Source organism: Mastigoproctus giganteus, chromosome 5, assembly GCF_048544385.1.
Source record: "Mastigoproctus giganteus isolate SK-2022 chromosome 5, ASM4854438v1, whole genome shotgun sequence".
In the NCBI taxonomy this organism is placed as follows: Eukaryota; Metazoa; Arthropoda; class Arachnida; order Uropygi; family Thelyphonidae; genus Mastigoproctus; species Mastigoproctus giganteus.
In genome coordinates this window covers 23,604,164-23,620,493 of record NC_143579.1, presented here as the reverse complement: position 1 = coordinate 23,620,493, position 16,330 = coordinate 23,604,164, and the positions used below count along the sequence as shown (strand labels likewise).

General features: G+C 38.0%; 1 protein-coding gene across 1 annotated transcript; it reads left to right on the top strand.

Annotated features, from left to right (window-relative positions):
- The first annotated feature begins 272 nt into the window (after nucleotides 1–272).
- LOC150085239 (uncharacterized) lies at nucleotides 273–11,439 on the top strand. Its single transcript, XM_090373876.1, has 2 exons — nucleotides 273–350; nucleotides 10,380–11,439. Exons 1-2 carry the CDS (start codon nucleotides 286–288, stop codon nucleotides 11,437–11,439), a joined length of 1,125 nt encoding a protein of 374 aa, XP_090230002.1. The 5' UTR covers nucleotides 273–285.
- The last annotated feature ends 4,891 nt before the right edge of the window (nucleotides 11,440–16,330 follow it).

The following is a 16,330-nucleotide window of genomic DNA, read 5'->3' as shown; positions in this document are numbered from 1 at the left end:
AAATGCATTTTTTAGAAATCAATGTAAATGTTTAAGTCTTAAGAAAAATACAAATGTATTTGTTTGTCCAAATGCCTGACAACAACAAATGTGAGTGTTGACATCTCGTCGAACTTTGTTACAAAGCTAGAAGAACAAAGTCTTGCGCTAATTTTAGCGTACCAATTACAGGGGTCGAAGTGTGGAAACTCTGAACCTATAGTGTTCGTGTGGGGGGTAGAGGGTTGACACGCCCGTGATTGTGAACAGTTGCTACGCGAAGCAAGGTGGAAGTATACTCGTAAGATGGCAGAGAGTAGAATGGAGAAAATGGTAGAGAAAGAAGAGACATTCTGGTTTGGCGGTTGCAGGTAAGTTCAAGATAAGGTTTTTGTGCGAAAATGTAGTGTTTGTTTTGTTCTGAATACTAGTTTGCAGTATAGTATATAAGTCAAAATGTTAACCCGGGCTAGTCCAATGGATAACGCACCTGCCTAAGAAATGATGGTCGCAGATTCAAATGCTACCTCCGGTAAGGGTGTTGCGATTGTCCAATATGAGGTTATACTTGAAGTCTGATAACTATCGTTCTGTGGAGATAATAAGGATCACAGCTACTGTATTCTCTAATAAAAATAACGAATTACCCACTCTCTGAATACGTAGGTTGTATGTGTAATCATCAAAAAACCAGGAAGTGTAAAAAATCCTAAATGTGCTGAGTCCAGAAGTTACTGACTGTATTTATGAAGTTCTGTATTTCCAAAAGTCCCTGTACTGTTGTATACATGCAGGGTGTATCCTAGGTTCCAATGATAAATGTGGTTATCAGCAGCGAAGTTGTAATTCAAGAAAATGAGGGTATATAAAAATGTTTATAGTTGTTAATACATTGTTAAATTTTGAGTAAAAAAATCGATTATATCCCAAATATTGACATTCTCCTTTTAACGAATAATACTTAATTTTATAATTCTGTATTATTATGAAAAGCAAACTAGAAATAAGAACTTGACGCGTCTTCGCTGATGTCAGAATCTTCGTTAACCCGCTGCTGCTGAACCAGTAGCAGGTTAACGAAGATTCTGACATCAGCGAAGACGCGTCCCAGTAGCGGGTTAGTGGTTCCCGGGACCATTACTGGGACAGAATTGTGGATGTGCATGGCTATTACCGGAAACAAAAATATAGTCCTATTGGTGGAGCACTTCGATTTTTTTCCATAGCCCAAAAACCAAAACAGTCTCAAAATATACTAAGGTTGTGTTACCTCAATCCAGTTAACACAATTTTAAAATTGCCTCATCAACAGTGCTTCTCTGCGTTATATTTTTCAATGGACCATCTGGGGACGGTTTTAGGTCTTTATAAACAGGGGCGGGCGGCTCCGAGGATAAAAGTGTTGCACTGCACCAAAGCGCCGACGTTCAAGGGCCACCTGAAACCTGTATACACATTAAGAAAATTTTAAATATATCATCTTTTTCTGAATATGAACATGTTACTGAACTTTTGTTGATGTGTGCATAATGCTTGTCTACTCTGAAATTTACTATATAAATTAACCCTTCAATACTCGCGCGTGGTGCACTCCAGCTTTTTTTTTTTTACATGGCTGCACTTTCTTGGCCAAAAACACTGTTCACAGTATGGCTCTGCGAAATTGTGCAGGACTCATTCGTTTATTCTATTTATGAATGGAATTTCGTACAGAAGATTATCCGTTTAGGAAGATTGTGAATCTCGTTCTTGCCCTGGGTCAATATGACAAGCTAAGTTTTCAGAGTTCCCACTTCATTGTGGTTATACTGGTTGAATTGAAGTGACATGTCACTAAGATCTGTGTATGCATTAGTTTTTATTCGATAATGAATATCGAAGCTGAATCGTTGGTTGGTGCATAAATTTTTATTAATATTAGTGGTTTTGAATAGCGTTGTAGTTGTACAGGGGTAACCAATTTGAAAACTATTATTATTATTACGTTTATTGATGTCACACTTTAATCGAAAAAAAAATATATAGAGCCAACATTATTTTCTATGGGTAAAAATTCAGAATAGGGGCACCCTCCAGACTGTCCCCAATGAGAAGGCAGTGATTGACCGGTGAAGACTCAGCCCACTTACTGCTTACCCCCTCTTCTCGCCCGCACGTTACTAGGGATGTCACGTGATATCATCACAATGTCTTAGCTGAAATGAAGAAAAAGAAACTGAATTTTTTTTTTTTTAAACAACTAACAAAAATTAACACCACTTACAATCAATGATTCTTCTCACCCGTACAATACTATTTGTTCATGTACGTCAACAAAAATGACAATTTTTTCCTGGTTACCCCCCCGCTACTATTAAGAGAACCTGATATGGTCAGGCCACGCCTTGAGTGCAGGTACAGGTCTGGAGGTCTCATTTAGGAAGGATGTAGAGTTGCTTGAGCGAGTACAGAGAAGGGCAACAAAATTGGTGAGGAGGAGGAAGGCGTGCTCTTACCAAGAAAGGCTTAAGTTCTGCAAATTGTAGCGCCTGGAGACCTGCGAGGTGATCTGATTGCGGTATATAAGGTCTTAAATGGGTTAAGCAGGATCAATTCTGATGGGATTCTTCTGCTTGCTCAGATTACGAACCTGTGGGGGCATAAATTCAAATTGAGGAAAGCCAGTTGTAGAATTGTTGTGCGGAAATTTGCCTTTTGCCAACGAATGATTGATTGCTGGAACAAACTTTCATCTGGCAACTCATCTCATCAGTCTTCGCATTCCGGCTGGTGACACTTCATCAAACATCCTCACTGGAAACTCTTGTATTTCGAAGCTATCAAATTCATACTTATATACCATTCAATTACAATCTTACATCCATCCTTTTGCAAACCATAAACAAGGAATGACAATAACCGAGGGCAGCAGAGCAGCACAAAAACTGAACAACAGCACGATAATTTCGCGTTTGCCAGGAAAATCAGAAGAGCATGTGCAACCAATCAAACAATTAGTGGGCAGTCTCCACTGCCTTCTCGCCGACAGTCTGAAGGGTGCACCATAAACTGAATTTTAGCCAGTTTCTGTAAATGTTGCTGAAAGGCAATGTGCCATTCATTATTTCTGTATCATTTAGTCGCCCTAAATTATTTTTCACCATTCATAGAGTGACGTTAAGTTACAGTACTGTTATCTTTAATTTTTTTTTTACTTTAATCTAATGCAGTTATTGTAAAAATGATTTTTTAATGTATATCTATTGAATTTTTTTTCAGCTTAAAAATCAGATTAAATTTAATGTTTTAAAAGAAAATAATGTATTATTGAACTCATTTTCTTGATTAGTGAGGCTCAAGGATTCTCTTTCAATGCACATTTATTTATTTTGATTGTCAGTATAAAAGTATTAATATTAAATTTATTAAATATAAAAATATATTATAATTTTTAATGATATAATAAAATTTATATGTATAAACATAACACTTTTGTATGTGTAACCTTTACTTCGTTGTTTCTTTTCTAATTAATTTTTAATTTATACTTTTTATTAATTGTGATTATGTGAAATTTCATTTTCAGTGATTATAATAATTGTATTACTTTTGTTATTGAGGTAAAACTCCAGAACACGGTGCCCCTTTGAAAATCACGTGCCTAACCTGCTATGGTTAGCGTTAGTTAGGGTGTTTATCCCACCCTTGCCGCTGTTTTAAAATCGGGAACTCGTTTTCCTATTTTAAAACAGCTGGAAGAGTGGGGAATAAACACCCCAAGACCATGGCAGGCTGAAGGTGCACCATGTTCTGGAGTATAGCGGTTATTGATTATACTAAGGCTATATACATTATTCATTTTTTTTCATGATTTGTAAAATTTGTCCCCCGGGCAAGGGCCCTGCTAGCCGGTGATTTAATCCGGCAAAGGGCCTTGTGTCGGGTGGTGAACGAAGGTATTCAGTGGTGGGGTTCAAATATTTTAACACCTGGTTCCCGCGATTCTTAACCCCCAAGGAAAAAAATAAACACTAAATATATTTTATTTACTTTAAATATTTCCAAATTGCTACTTGTTATCATCATAATTTTTTTTTCTTCCTTTTTTTTTTTTTTTTGGCCATATTGTCATCTGTGTGGTTATTTCTCAGCCACGTTTGGGTTCAGGAATTTAATGGAAGGCCAATCAATTCAATGGTAAAAATTTGCGAAGTTTCCAACTGTAAGGCAACTTTGTCAAAGACTACGCTCTGCCTCAGCAGGACTTAGGATATTTTTAGCCTTTTGTACAGATTTTGGTATCACATAATTCCGATTTTTTGGAACATTTACCAATTAGTTGTGGAAATCATTGATTGAGCAATCAATTCTTCTCCGGGGGATCTTCCAAGGAACAGCAACTTCATCAATATTCCAAGAATCTGGCTGAAGTTTGTTTACTTTTTCATCAATTCTATTATCAGTATTTTCTTCATCGTTTTATTTTTATTTAAATCGTTGCAATCCACCAACCACAGTTTCCATTTGAAGAACAGCATTTTCTACAGCAGAACGTAACATGTCAACTGAAATAGCCAGTACGTCACGTCTAATATTGTCATTCAGATCTGCCAGTTTGACATCCTTCCCGATACACCTGGTTCTTCAAAAACCCCACAACCAGAAGTCGCATGGGGTGAGGTCCGGTGATCGGGGTGGCCAAGATGTCTGGAAACAACGGCTGCTGACCCGTTAGTCTGTAAAGTGTTGTCTTAGCAATCTTTGGACACAACGGTGGATGTGGGGTGGTACACCATCTTGCATGAATGTGGTATCCTGAAGGCACCCACGTTGTTGCAGCTCTATGGATATACCCCTCAGTTCCTTATTGTTTTCAAACTTGGAAAAAAAAAAAAGTGAAAATTAACCATGGCCTAAAAGAAGACAGTAACTTCTAATGTGGGATGAAACAGAAAAACTACGTTCGAACAGGAATGGTAAAAATTTTTATAACGAAAACTCACAATTACAATTCAAAATAAAAAAAAAAAACATCACAATATATAATTCTATAACTATTTATAGATTTATGTACGCAGTAACCAGCTGCTTAAATTTTTTGTCTTTTATTATTATGATGTTTGCTTTTTCGATTTGTGGCTATGCTTGCGCAACCACATGGAGATTGACTCGATAAATCCTCGACAGCCATAGCCACATCTTCAAAACGAGAGGAGTCCACTCGTTTTCGACCTCTACCTGGTTGAACACCAAGATGTCTTCAAATTTCGCAACGATTTTGTGGACGTCACAAACAGTCGTAGGTCCACGCCGTTTGACGCCGGAATTGTCTGATAGCCGCAGCTGCATCGTTGCTGTTCTGATAGTACAGCTTCACTAATAGCGCATTTTCCTGCAACGTTGTTGGCATTGCTGCTGTAGTGCAGGCAAACATCTACTGTATGATTTTGAAGAGACTGCTTTGCTTTTATACAGTACAGTAGAGCTGAGCAATGGCGCTGTGGCAATAACTTACGATTATGCAAATAACGTAAGTTATTACCACAGCAATTACCATTGCACCTGTTGCCCAAATTTCTCTTCAGTACGAGCCGTAGAACTCGCTCCAGAGCCCTCTACATAGGGATACTTCAATTTTATCAACCCTGTATTTTATTATTATTAGTTATTGGTAGTAATGGTTTATGAAGCATCCAACAAAAAAAATCTCACATCATCTGCCCTTCCCTCCAATGATTTGTCTAGTTTTTTCTTGAATTTATTCAAACTGCTAACTTATACGACACCGTTTGGAATGGTTCGAATAATCAACCACCCACTGGCTGAAGGCAAACCTTCGCACATGTATACTGCAATCATCCTTCAATTCGAATTTATGCCCCCCCCCCCATCGTGTGTAGTCTTAACCAAAGGAAGAATGCCATCAGCATTGATCTTGCTCGCTCCATTCAGAGCCTTAAACACCTCAGTCGGATTACCTCGCAGATGCCTAGTCTCCAGATGCTGCAATTGCCGAATTGAAACCCGTCTTGGTAAGATCCCCTTTCATTCCCTTCACCAATCTTGCTGCCCTTCTCTGCACCTTTCCCAGCAGATCTACATCCTTCCTAAAATGAGGTTCCAGACCTGTTATGCAATTCTCAAGATTTTGGCCTTATAATCACTTCCTTATTCCTGCTAGTAAAGTTCCTGTATATAATGAGCTGTCGTGGTTCATGTCTGCACTGCTCAGAGAACTTCATATCTGACTGCACAATTAATTCCAGGTCTTTTTCATTTTCCACTACCCTGAGTATAGTACTATACAGTGGTGCATTAATCTGAGATTACTGCTGCCCGTATGCGCAGTACCTTCCATTTGTCAATGTTAAATTTAAACTGCCATTTCTCAGCCCATCCGTAATTTTTTTTAGATCTTGTTGCAGCAACATAACCTGTTAGTGTCGTTGGTCAACCTGTGTATCACTGCAAACTTAGACATTTAGTCTGATATACCTTTTCTAAATACCGTTAATAAATATTGAAAACAACAATGGCCAAGTACTGAACCCTGTGGGGACTCAACTAATAACATTAGGCCACAAAAAAAAAGCAGTGCTCATTGATAACCACACTTTGCTGCACTCAACTATCATTTTATTGATAGCAGTAACTTGTGCTTAATGCCACATTGCTCCAGTTTGTACAGCAGTCTTTTATGTATAATAGTATTAAAAGACTTCCTGAAATCCAAGTATAAATCAGAATTATTTTTTGCATCCAGTACCTTTGCATCGGATTGGTCAGACAACTGCCCCTTAACAAATTCAAGCCGTGGTTGCTGCAGTATAATTGAATTCCTGTCTAGATAATTCTGCATTACTTTTTTTAATTAGACACTCCATCATTTTATCTGTAACAAAAGTGAAGCTACCATATATGTAATTACTCATGTCACCTATTAGCTTTAGTATTAGTAGTGGCATATGAAACAAGAAAGCAAGCTTGCACAGCATCAGCACAAAAAACAAAAAAAAAAAAAAAACGAAAACAAACAAACCTCATTTCACCTATCCATTAACCTCAATTAATTTAAGCTATCAACTACCACAACAACAGATGGAAGTTTGTTCCAGCAATTAACCACTCGGCAACCCACATTTATTCTGCAACTGCCTTTCCTCAATTTGAATTTGAATGCTGATGGGAAGAATCCCATCAGCATTGAATTTGCTCAAACCATTCAAAGCCTTATCACCTCGCAGATGCCTAGTCTCTAAACGCTGCAATTTGCAGAACTTGAGCCATTCTTAGTAAAAGCAAACCTTACTCCCCTCACCAATCTCGTTGCACTTCTCTGTATTCCTTTCAGCAGCTCTACATCCTTCCTAAAATGATGCCTCCAGACCTGTATGTCGTACTCAAGGTGTGGCCTGACCATTGCCATATACAAAAGGATAATCATCTCCTTACCTTTGCTAGCAAAGTTCCTGTATATCGCCCTCGTGCGTAGCATAGTTGGTAGAATCGCCTTCCTCCACACATCGGGTGGGAAAAACCTCAAGTCCAGTCCATGACGTGAGGAATTTTTATGATCCTTTTTCACAACCTGGTTGAGTTAGTCGGTCTCAAGCTAGGGTAGTGGTTTTTTCGTCCAGCAAAACAGAAAATCGACCACATAACACGCAGTTTACAGACACTATACAAGGAGAAATATGGCCTTAGTCGCCGATGCTCCTAAAACTCTACTACAACAACAACGTCCTGCATATATCATCGACAACATCTCGTGAGCTGCTCTTGCTGCCTGTTTGCACTGTCTTAAACTTTGTCTGACTGTACAATTACCCCCAAGTATTTTTCATTCTCCCCTAACCTGAGCGTAGTACCGCATATTTGGTACGTTATTCTGGGATTACTGCTACCCATATGCAGTACTTTGTATTTGTCACCGTTAAACTTCAAGTGCGACCTGTTAGCCTGTCTGCCGAACTTTTCTAAATCTTGTTGCAGCAGCGTACCTTCGTTACTGTCATTAACAAGTCTGCCATCCTTTTCATCATCTGCAAATTTGGCCATTAAGCCTGCTATACCTTTATCAATATTATTGATAAATATAGAAAACAAGAATGATCTCAACATCAAACCCTGCAGGAATCCACTAATAACATTAGTCTACAATGTGGCGTGTCCACCGTTCACCACTCTGTCTTCTCCCACTCAACCATCCTTTTATCCATAGCAGCAACTTGCCCTTAATTCCACACTGCTCCAATTTGTATAGCATACGTTTATGTGCAACAGTATCAAACGCTTTCCTGAAATCCAAGTACATGATATCTTTTTACATCCAGTTCCTTTGTGATCATATCGTAGTATCCAATCAAGTTGGTCAAGCAAAGTTTTTCTCTTAACCCATGCTGTGTCTGAACTATAATTGCAGTCTTTTGTAGATGAACTTGCATTGCTTCTTTAACCAGTGACTCCATTATTTTCCTCGTAATAGAAGTTAAACTAACAGGTCTGTGTTTACTCGTGTAAACCTTTGATCACCCTTTGTGAATTGGGGATACATTTGCATATCTCCAGTTCGTGGGGACCTCCTCTGAATCTAATAATGCTCTCATAATTATGGCTAAAACTTTGCTTGCATGTGCGAACGTAGATGCAAAATACTCATTCAGTTTGTTAGCGATCCGAGCAGGATCATCAACAGTCGAACCATCGATATCAAGTGGACCAATCTGATTCATCCCCTTCCTTCTAGAGTTTATTTAAGTAAAGAAGTCTTTGCTGTTTTTCTTAGCAATTTTTGCCAAGGATTTCTCTTAATCTGTCTTTGCTTACCTAACCTCCTCTGTGACTTGATTATGGGCTAGCTTGTATCTACCATAGGCTTCTGTGTCGCCGGATAGTTGGCATGCATCCCATGCATTTTTCTTCTCTGCTACAAGCCTCATTAATTCATCTGAGATCCATTTAAGCCTAAACCTTCAACATTATTTCTTAGTTGGTATGAAAAGCTAGATTCCATAATTCCTTGAATGCTTCCCATTTAGAATTTGCTCTTGGTAACATCATCAGTTGATCCCACTGTAAGGATTTAATAACTGTCTGAGACCACGTTGTCACTTTTACGTAAGCAAAAGCTACCTCTGATGGTAGTTACATCTTTAAGTAATTTTCATATCAGTACAGTCATCAGTGTACTAATGTGAGAATTATTTAAAGATTTAACTGCACCATAAGCTGTAAAGTTAAGGGTTTTTGATTACGTAAAATCAGTAAAATGATTTTCGGCAAAATCAAAATATTTAATGGCATCAGTATTTATGGTTTCATTAACTTTTTTTCAAAGGTTCCTCAACTTTCTTTGAGCATTCCACGAGCTAAGATGGACCTTTTATTAGTTTTTCAGCTCTTTTGACATTTCTGGCTTGAAGGGCGTTAAAAATAAGCGAAATTTCTTGCAATATGTCTAATTATTGCTAAATCATCTAAGGAAAATTTGTTGCGAAGATGGGTGGCCATTCCTGAATATTTTGTGGTTTTTGAAACATTTGTGTAAAGCTGGATAAGCACGCTATACAGCAAGTGTTGGTCCTAAACTGTAAGCAGCCCATCTTAGACCTAAATTGTTCCAATCTCTGTTATTTCTAGTCCAAGTGTTTCCGAATTTTTTAATTCTGTTTGAGTTTTTTTTTTTTTTGATTGGTTAGAAATTGTGTAGATTTTATCTATGAACATTTTGATGTGATTCACTTGTTTTGTGTCAGCAATGGAATCATCAAAAACAAGTTGCAGGCGATGATTCAAACAATTTCAAATGACGTTAGAAAAATCTTTTGACAGTCTGACGTCATCCCTAATGTTACAACAAAGCATCATCAGAACTACCAATTTTTTCAAATAGCCAGTATCAAATCCAACTTCGTATAAACTCTTTAACAAACTTGTATACTGTTTCACTATTCTGTTCTTCTAAACTACTCGGCCAAATCAAAGAAAATTGGCTAAAAATCAGAATTTTCGACTTTTATAAAAATTATGAGCACTGATTTGCTAGATATGGTTAAAGTTTCATCAACGGTTACTAAACTTTGAATCTTTTTTGATTATTTCAATAAATATTTCTTTTTCAATTCCCAGTTTTGCGAGAATGGAGTCCCACTCCAATGTCCAACCCGTTTTTTACTTGTAATTACCTTAGGAACCATGATTTTTGTTCACCAAAAAGTACAACCATAGTTTTGTTCCTTCCATGATACGGTTACCAACAACAGATTTTTTTCAAATTTGTTTTGATCCCAACTTTCAATATGGCTACAAAATGTTTACTTATTAAAATAAAATTTTCTAATAAATTAATTACTTTTAGTTTTGTTGATTGCCTTTTGTGAGAATCAAATATAAGCTAATATATATATTTTTTATATCCACAGGCCAAAGATACTGAATCGCCACAGGCCAAAAATGTTGGATTTCCGCTTGACTTCATTAGCTGATGAAATCGTATTGAATGAACACGCATGTTTATTCGCGATTCAAGTTGATGGTAAACTTACACCCGAAAATATACACTACTTCACGGTCTCCTTGGAGCTATGTCAGAAGTGGGTAGAAGAATACGAGTATGGAGAAGAAAATAAATGTGGTATGGAAGGAGAGTATGATTACTTCAACTCCAGCAATATAGACGTTCTAAAAGTAAAGGATGCGATTTGTTGGCTAAGTAAGGTGTGCTTCTGGAATGACATTTTCGATGTGCGTCTTATGCAGAAAGTTCTATTACTCATGAAGAGGATATGCGACATAGCAGATGATAAACAATATATTTTCCAATCTATCCTGTTTCCTAAAGAAGTGCCGATGATTTTTTCGTGGCCACGATATGCCAACCCAAATAGAACTGCGTGGGAATATCCACTGTCCTATTTCCTTCAGGTAGCGAATATTACAAGGGTAAAATATGATGATGATTCAAGGTTTGTGGATCATTTGCTCTTTGTAGACCACAGGCATTACCCAGCAAATAAATCTGAAATGATAATGCAACTATTGCGACACGGTGCTAAAAAGCTCTATCCATATGGATATACAAATTTCGGAATTTGTTGTTACGTCTTTTGTGTTTTGCAGGAATTTATGGACAGAAAACTGCAAGGTGAAAATACCTCTCGGTTGGAAGAGGACATCAAGTGTGCCCAATATGCACTTCGAGTTGCTCCTCAGCTATCAGTCCCTTCTTTAAAGAATGCTATCGATGATTTTATGCCTAGTTTTAGACAACCTCTGACTTTATCTGTAGAAGAATTCTTTGGATTAACATTTCCGGTGCTGCCACTTATGAAACGTAGATGTTTCAATCCATCTGAGCTTACCCATCTTTGTAGATGTGTTATCAGAGACCGCCTACATAATAATTGGCAACTTCCTTATGGTATTCAAAAACTTCGACTTCCCCAATCTCTTAAGATGTATCTCGATCTTCAATTTGACTGATAATTGAACGGTAGCTTGAAGATTGAACAACCGATTGTGCGAAGGATCGGATGCTTATGTTTTGCTTACTGTGTTATGGCACACTGCTATTTCATTCCATTTTTTATTAGCTTGTGTCTTTTCCATTTCACTTTTTTTTTAATGAATGTTCTTCCTGAATTGTATTGATGATACTTGCTATATATGAATAAAAATACCATGTTACAACATGTGCATACCTGAGTCAAAATATGTCTTGGTGATTTATTTTCATAATAAACTAAACAAATCCTACACTTCAACAGTTTCCATTAGGGCAGATCAGCGAGTTAATTAGAAATTAGCCTGCTCAAACTTCGAGTCTCAATATATTTAACTTTGATCAAGTGACCACATTTTTCACCATCACAGTGAGCACCGCAAAATCCATGCAAATGCTGAAATGCACTTTGAAGGTTAATGATGCATATTCTTGAATTATTGAGGTAGGAAGAATTATACATATGCCTAATTTCATTATAGTTCGAATCATAGGATTCTACATGATCCTGGATTTAAGAAAAATACGAATCAGAAAATGTTAAACTCATCTGAATTGTGTTCTTTTACCTCTGGCAGACAGATTTCTTGATAAAATATGCAGGCATCATGGTGGAACTTTTATGATTTCATGTATCTGAATGCGGGAATTTTTTTCACCTGTTTGTAGCACCTATACGCCAGTATGCTGGAAATTGTTCATCTCCATTTTCATCTTTTTTCTCCAGGTATGGAGAATTCATCTCCATTCCTGTGACATCTTCTAAGTATGCATATTGGTCTCCTAGGTATGCATACTTAGAAGACTGGAATAGTACTCATTGAGAGCTGTCCAAATACTCATGCATAGTTCAGTGTGAACCTATGCACGAGTATCACCTATGATGCAGAAGCAACTGGGGAAGATTAATTGAGATGAATGCTTTACCAAGGAAACAGGTCATTATCAAAATGGGAACCTTGGAGAGGCAGGCTGATATTCTTGGGATGCTGAAATGAGTTAGAGAAAGGGGGGAAAGGTGAGTACAAGGCTGTTTTTTAAATGACCCATTCTGACTTTCAAGTTAGCAGAAATGGATTTTAAAAATTTTGAGATATGGATTTTGAGATATTGTTTATGGGAGATTTAGTTCTTTCACATTAAGAACATCTTACTTTGGTAATTCAAGATTCAGTGTCATAGAGTTGTTATCACATTAAATTAATCTGTAAGTCAGTACATGGAAGGGCATGTAGTGTACACAGGTGGACAAGAAAGCATGTAGTATCCTGTTCATGATTTTTAGGACCTTTGTCAACAGGAATGATATCATTTTCCCTGTATACAAGACGTTTTGAACTCATTTGGAATATTGTATTCGGTTCTCCTCTCATAGGGGATACAGAAACCAGGAGGCACAAATATAGACACTATTTGGCCTACTAAGGTATGTTCATCTCTTAACAAAATGGACTTTGGCAGCGTCCTCGCATGTACTAATCGATACATTTGCAGCCATCAGCGTACAGGTAAAAGATGGACTGACTGATTGGGATGCTTTTTAGCTTGTTACCAAAGAATGTTCATTCTGTGAACTATCTGGAGGTTGCTCTGCAAGAATTGTTTAATAATGTGTTTTTCGCTGCCTCGTGGGTTGCAGAAATGTTCGAAATGCACTTGTTAGATGGGATATACCTAATTGCCATAAATATCTTGCCAAAGGGTGAAATGCGTAATTAATGTAAATATAAGAAATCATGCAAATGGAAATCATGACAACCAAACATACATTTTATTGCATTTATGTGTACAAACTGAAATGACAACTTATACAATAGTATTATATATTGTAAATAAGTCCTCAATATTTTGTTCTTCCTCATCGAGCTGCAATTACAGCCTTGCAATGATCAGGCATAGAGTTAATCAGAGTTCTAAATATACGGTTGCCCAATTTCGTGGTACCACACCCTTACAGTGCTCTCCTACAGGTGAATCTTATTTGTTGAATTCTGAGCAATTTTAGACATTATGTACCAACGATTTTCAATGGGGTTCAAATCTTCACTGTTGCCTGGCCAATCCAACACTAATCCCAGCATTTCTGAGGTATGACCGCACCTTAAGGAAGAAACACGAGGGAAAACATTGGTGTAAGTATTTTTAAGCCTTGTGAGACAAGGCAGACTCAACATTAAATCAAAATAGCATAAAACTTACCAATTCTTCTCCCCCTCAACCATCCCTTTATCCATACCAGCAATTTGCCTCCAATGCCACACTGCTCCAATTTGTGCAGCAGTCTTCCATGTGCATCAGTATCAAAAGCCTTTCTAAGATCCAAATATATGATATCAAAGTTATACCAAGATAGTAGTGTAGGTTTCTGCATTTACCGTTCCGTTAATAAACTTAATTCGCCCCACCCCTTTGCTTGTTATGCATCTCCGGCGGGGAACTGTACAGTCGGTGTTATGCAGTCAAGATGGTATGCCTCCGATATTCGTCTTCTGACATATCGCTTCCCATCCGAGCTATGCAGATTAAATGTCGATTCGTCAGAAAAGATGACGATGTCCCATTGCTCTTTTGTCCACGACACATGTGTTTCAGCCCTAGAAAGTTGCTTCTTCTTGGGCCAATAGGCATGCAGACCACATTCCGAAAGACGTCTTTGGATAGTTCGTTCTTCGGATGTCTGTTCCACAAACCAACTACCCGCTGGCTAAAGGCAAACTTCCGCACATCTGTCTTTCCTCATTTTGAATTTATGCCTAGATGATTATTCTGAGCAAGAGGAAGAATTCCATCAGCATTGAGCATGCTCAAACCATTCAAGGCTTTATAAACCTCAATCGGATCATCTCGCAGGCGCCTAGTCTCCAGACCCTGTAATTTCCAAGCTTTAAGCCTTTCTTCCTAAGAGCAACCCTTTGTTCCATTCACTAATCTTGTTGCCCTTCTCTGTACTCGTTCCAGCAGCCCTACATCCTTCTTAAAGTGAGGCCTCCAGACCTGTATACAGTACTCAAGGTGTGGCCTGACCATTGCCTTATACAAGAGGATAAATAACCTTATCCCTGCAAGAAACATTCCTGTATATCATTGACAAGACATTATGTGCTACTCTTGCAGACCGTCTGCACTGCTCAGAAAACTTCATATCTGCATGCACAATTACCCACAGGTCCTTTTCGTTCTCTACCACTGTCAGTGTAGTACCACAGAGTTGATACGTCACTCTGGGGTTACTGCTTACCATATGTAGTACTTTTCATTTGTCAATGTTAAACTTCATTTGCCACCTCTCAGCCCATCTGCTCAACTTTTCTAGATCCTGTTGCAGCAGCGTACTATCATTAGTATCCTTAACAACCCTGCCAACCTTCGTATCGTCTGCAAACTTGGATATTAAGCTTGATATATTATCACCAATATTATTTATAAATACAGAAAACAGCAATGGACCCAATATTGAACCCTGAGGAAGTCCACTAATAACATTAGTCCACGATGAACAGTGTCCATTGATTACCACTCTCTGTCTTCTCCCCCTCAACCATCCCTTTATCCATACCAGCAATTTGCCTCCAATGCCACACTGCTCCAATTTGTGCAGCAGTCTTCCATGTGCATCAGTATCAAAAGCCTTTCTAAGATCCAAATATATGATATCAAAGTTATTCTCTGCATCCGGTTCCTTTGTGACCACATAATAGTATCCAAAGTAGCTCTTATAATTATGGCTAAGGGTTTGCTGCCTCATTTAATATAACTGGATGGATCCCATCCACTCCAGGTGCCTTTTTTAATGTTTATCTTCAACAATATCTCCTCCACTTTCCTGTCAATTATTGAAAAATCATCTAGATCACTGCTAGAGTTTAACTCACCTCTGGCATTACCCTCCCTGAATAACTACTCATGTGTGAATGTAGATGCAAAATACTCATTTAGTTTGTTAGTCACCTGAGCAGGATCATCAACAGTTGAACCATCATTATCCAGTGGACCGATCTGATTCATCCCTTTCCTTCTAGAGTTCACATAGGTAAAGAACTCTTCTGTTTTCGAACATCGGTGACCATAACAACAAGGTTCAATTGGTTTTCGCTAAGCTGGCGTTCCACTGTATAGAATTTAAATACTGTCTCAGACCACTGTAATCACCTTTACAAAAGCAAAAACCCTTCCCTTTACCCCTGATGGTATTAACCTCTTTGAGTAAATCCCGCTTCAGCACACTGTGATCACTGCTACCTAGTGGTTCCTTTATCTGCAGATTCTTAATGCATGAAGAATCACTACTGATAATCAGATCAAGAGTATTACTTCATCTAGTTGCCTCCAGAACAATTAAAGTCCCCCATTATAAGACTCTCTGATTTACTGGACCCTCTATTTCCCTGTACAGTTTCTTATTATACTTATCGGAGTCATTAGGCCTATAGCACACTCCTACACTCAATTTTTATCTCCCGATACTAATGTCACACCAAACTGACTCAACACTGCACTGTCCAGCGATGTCGACTGGCTTCACTTCCTTGGATTTTATGTGTTTCTTAACTAATAGCATAACCCCTCCTCCCTTCCTATCCTGTCTAACTTCCTGTACACATTTTACTCCCCAAATTCCAGTTCTGCATCCCTTATATCTGTGTGACACCACGTCTCTGATATCCCAACAATATCTGCCTTTGATGTTTTGACCAACAACGCAATTTCATCAAATGTTTTTTTTACCAAACTCCTAGCATTGGTGTAAACGCAAGTATATATGGATCTGTTCCTATTCTTAGCTATCTTAACACAACCCATGTGTTTATTTGTACCGCAATGAGTCTCAGCAGTCTCTGAAATATCCTGCATCTTAGTTTCCAGGCTGCTGCT

What these genes read in the sequence shown, in the direction of transcription:
- LOC150085239 (XM_090373876.1), top strand. Translation starts at nt 286, where the DNA reads ATGGCAGAGAGTAGAATGGAGAAAATGGTAGAGAAAGAAGAGACATTC. An exon ending in TTCTGGTTTGGCGGTTGCAG is followed by an intron (nt 351 to 10,379) that starts GTAAGTTCAAGA and finishes TTATATCCACAG; the next exon opens with GCCAAAGATACTGAATCGCC.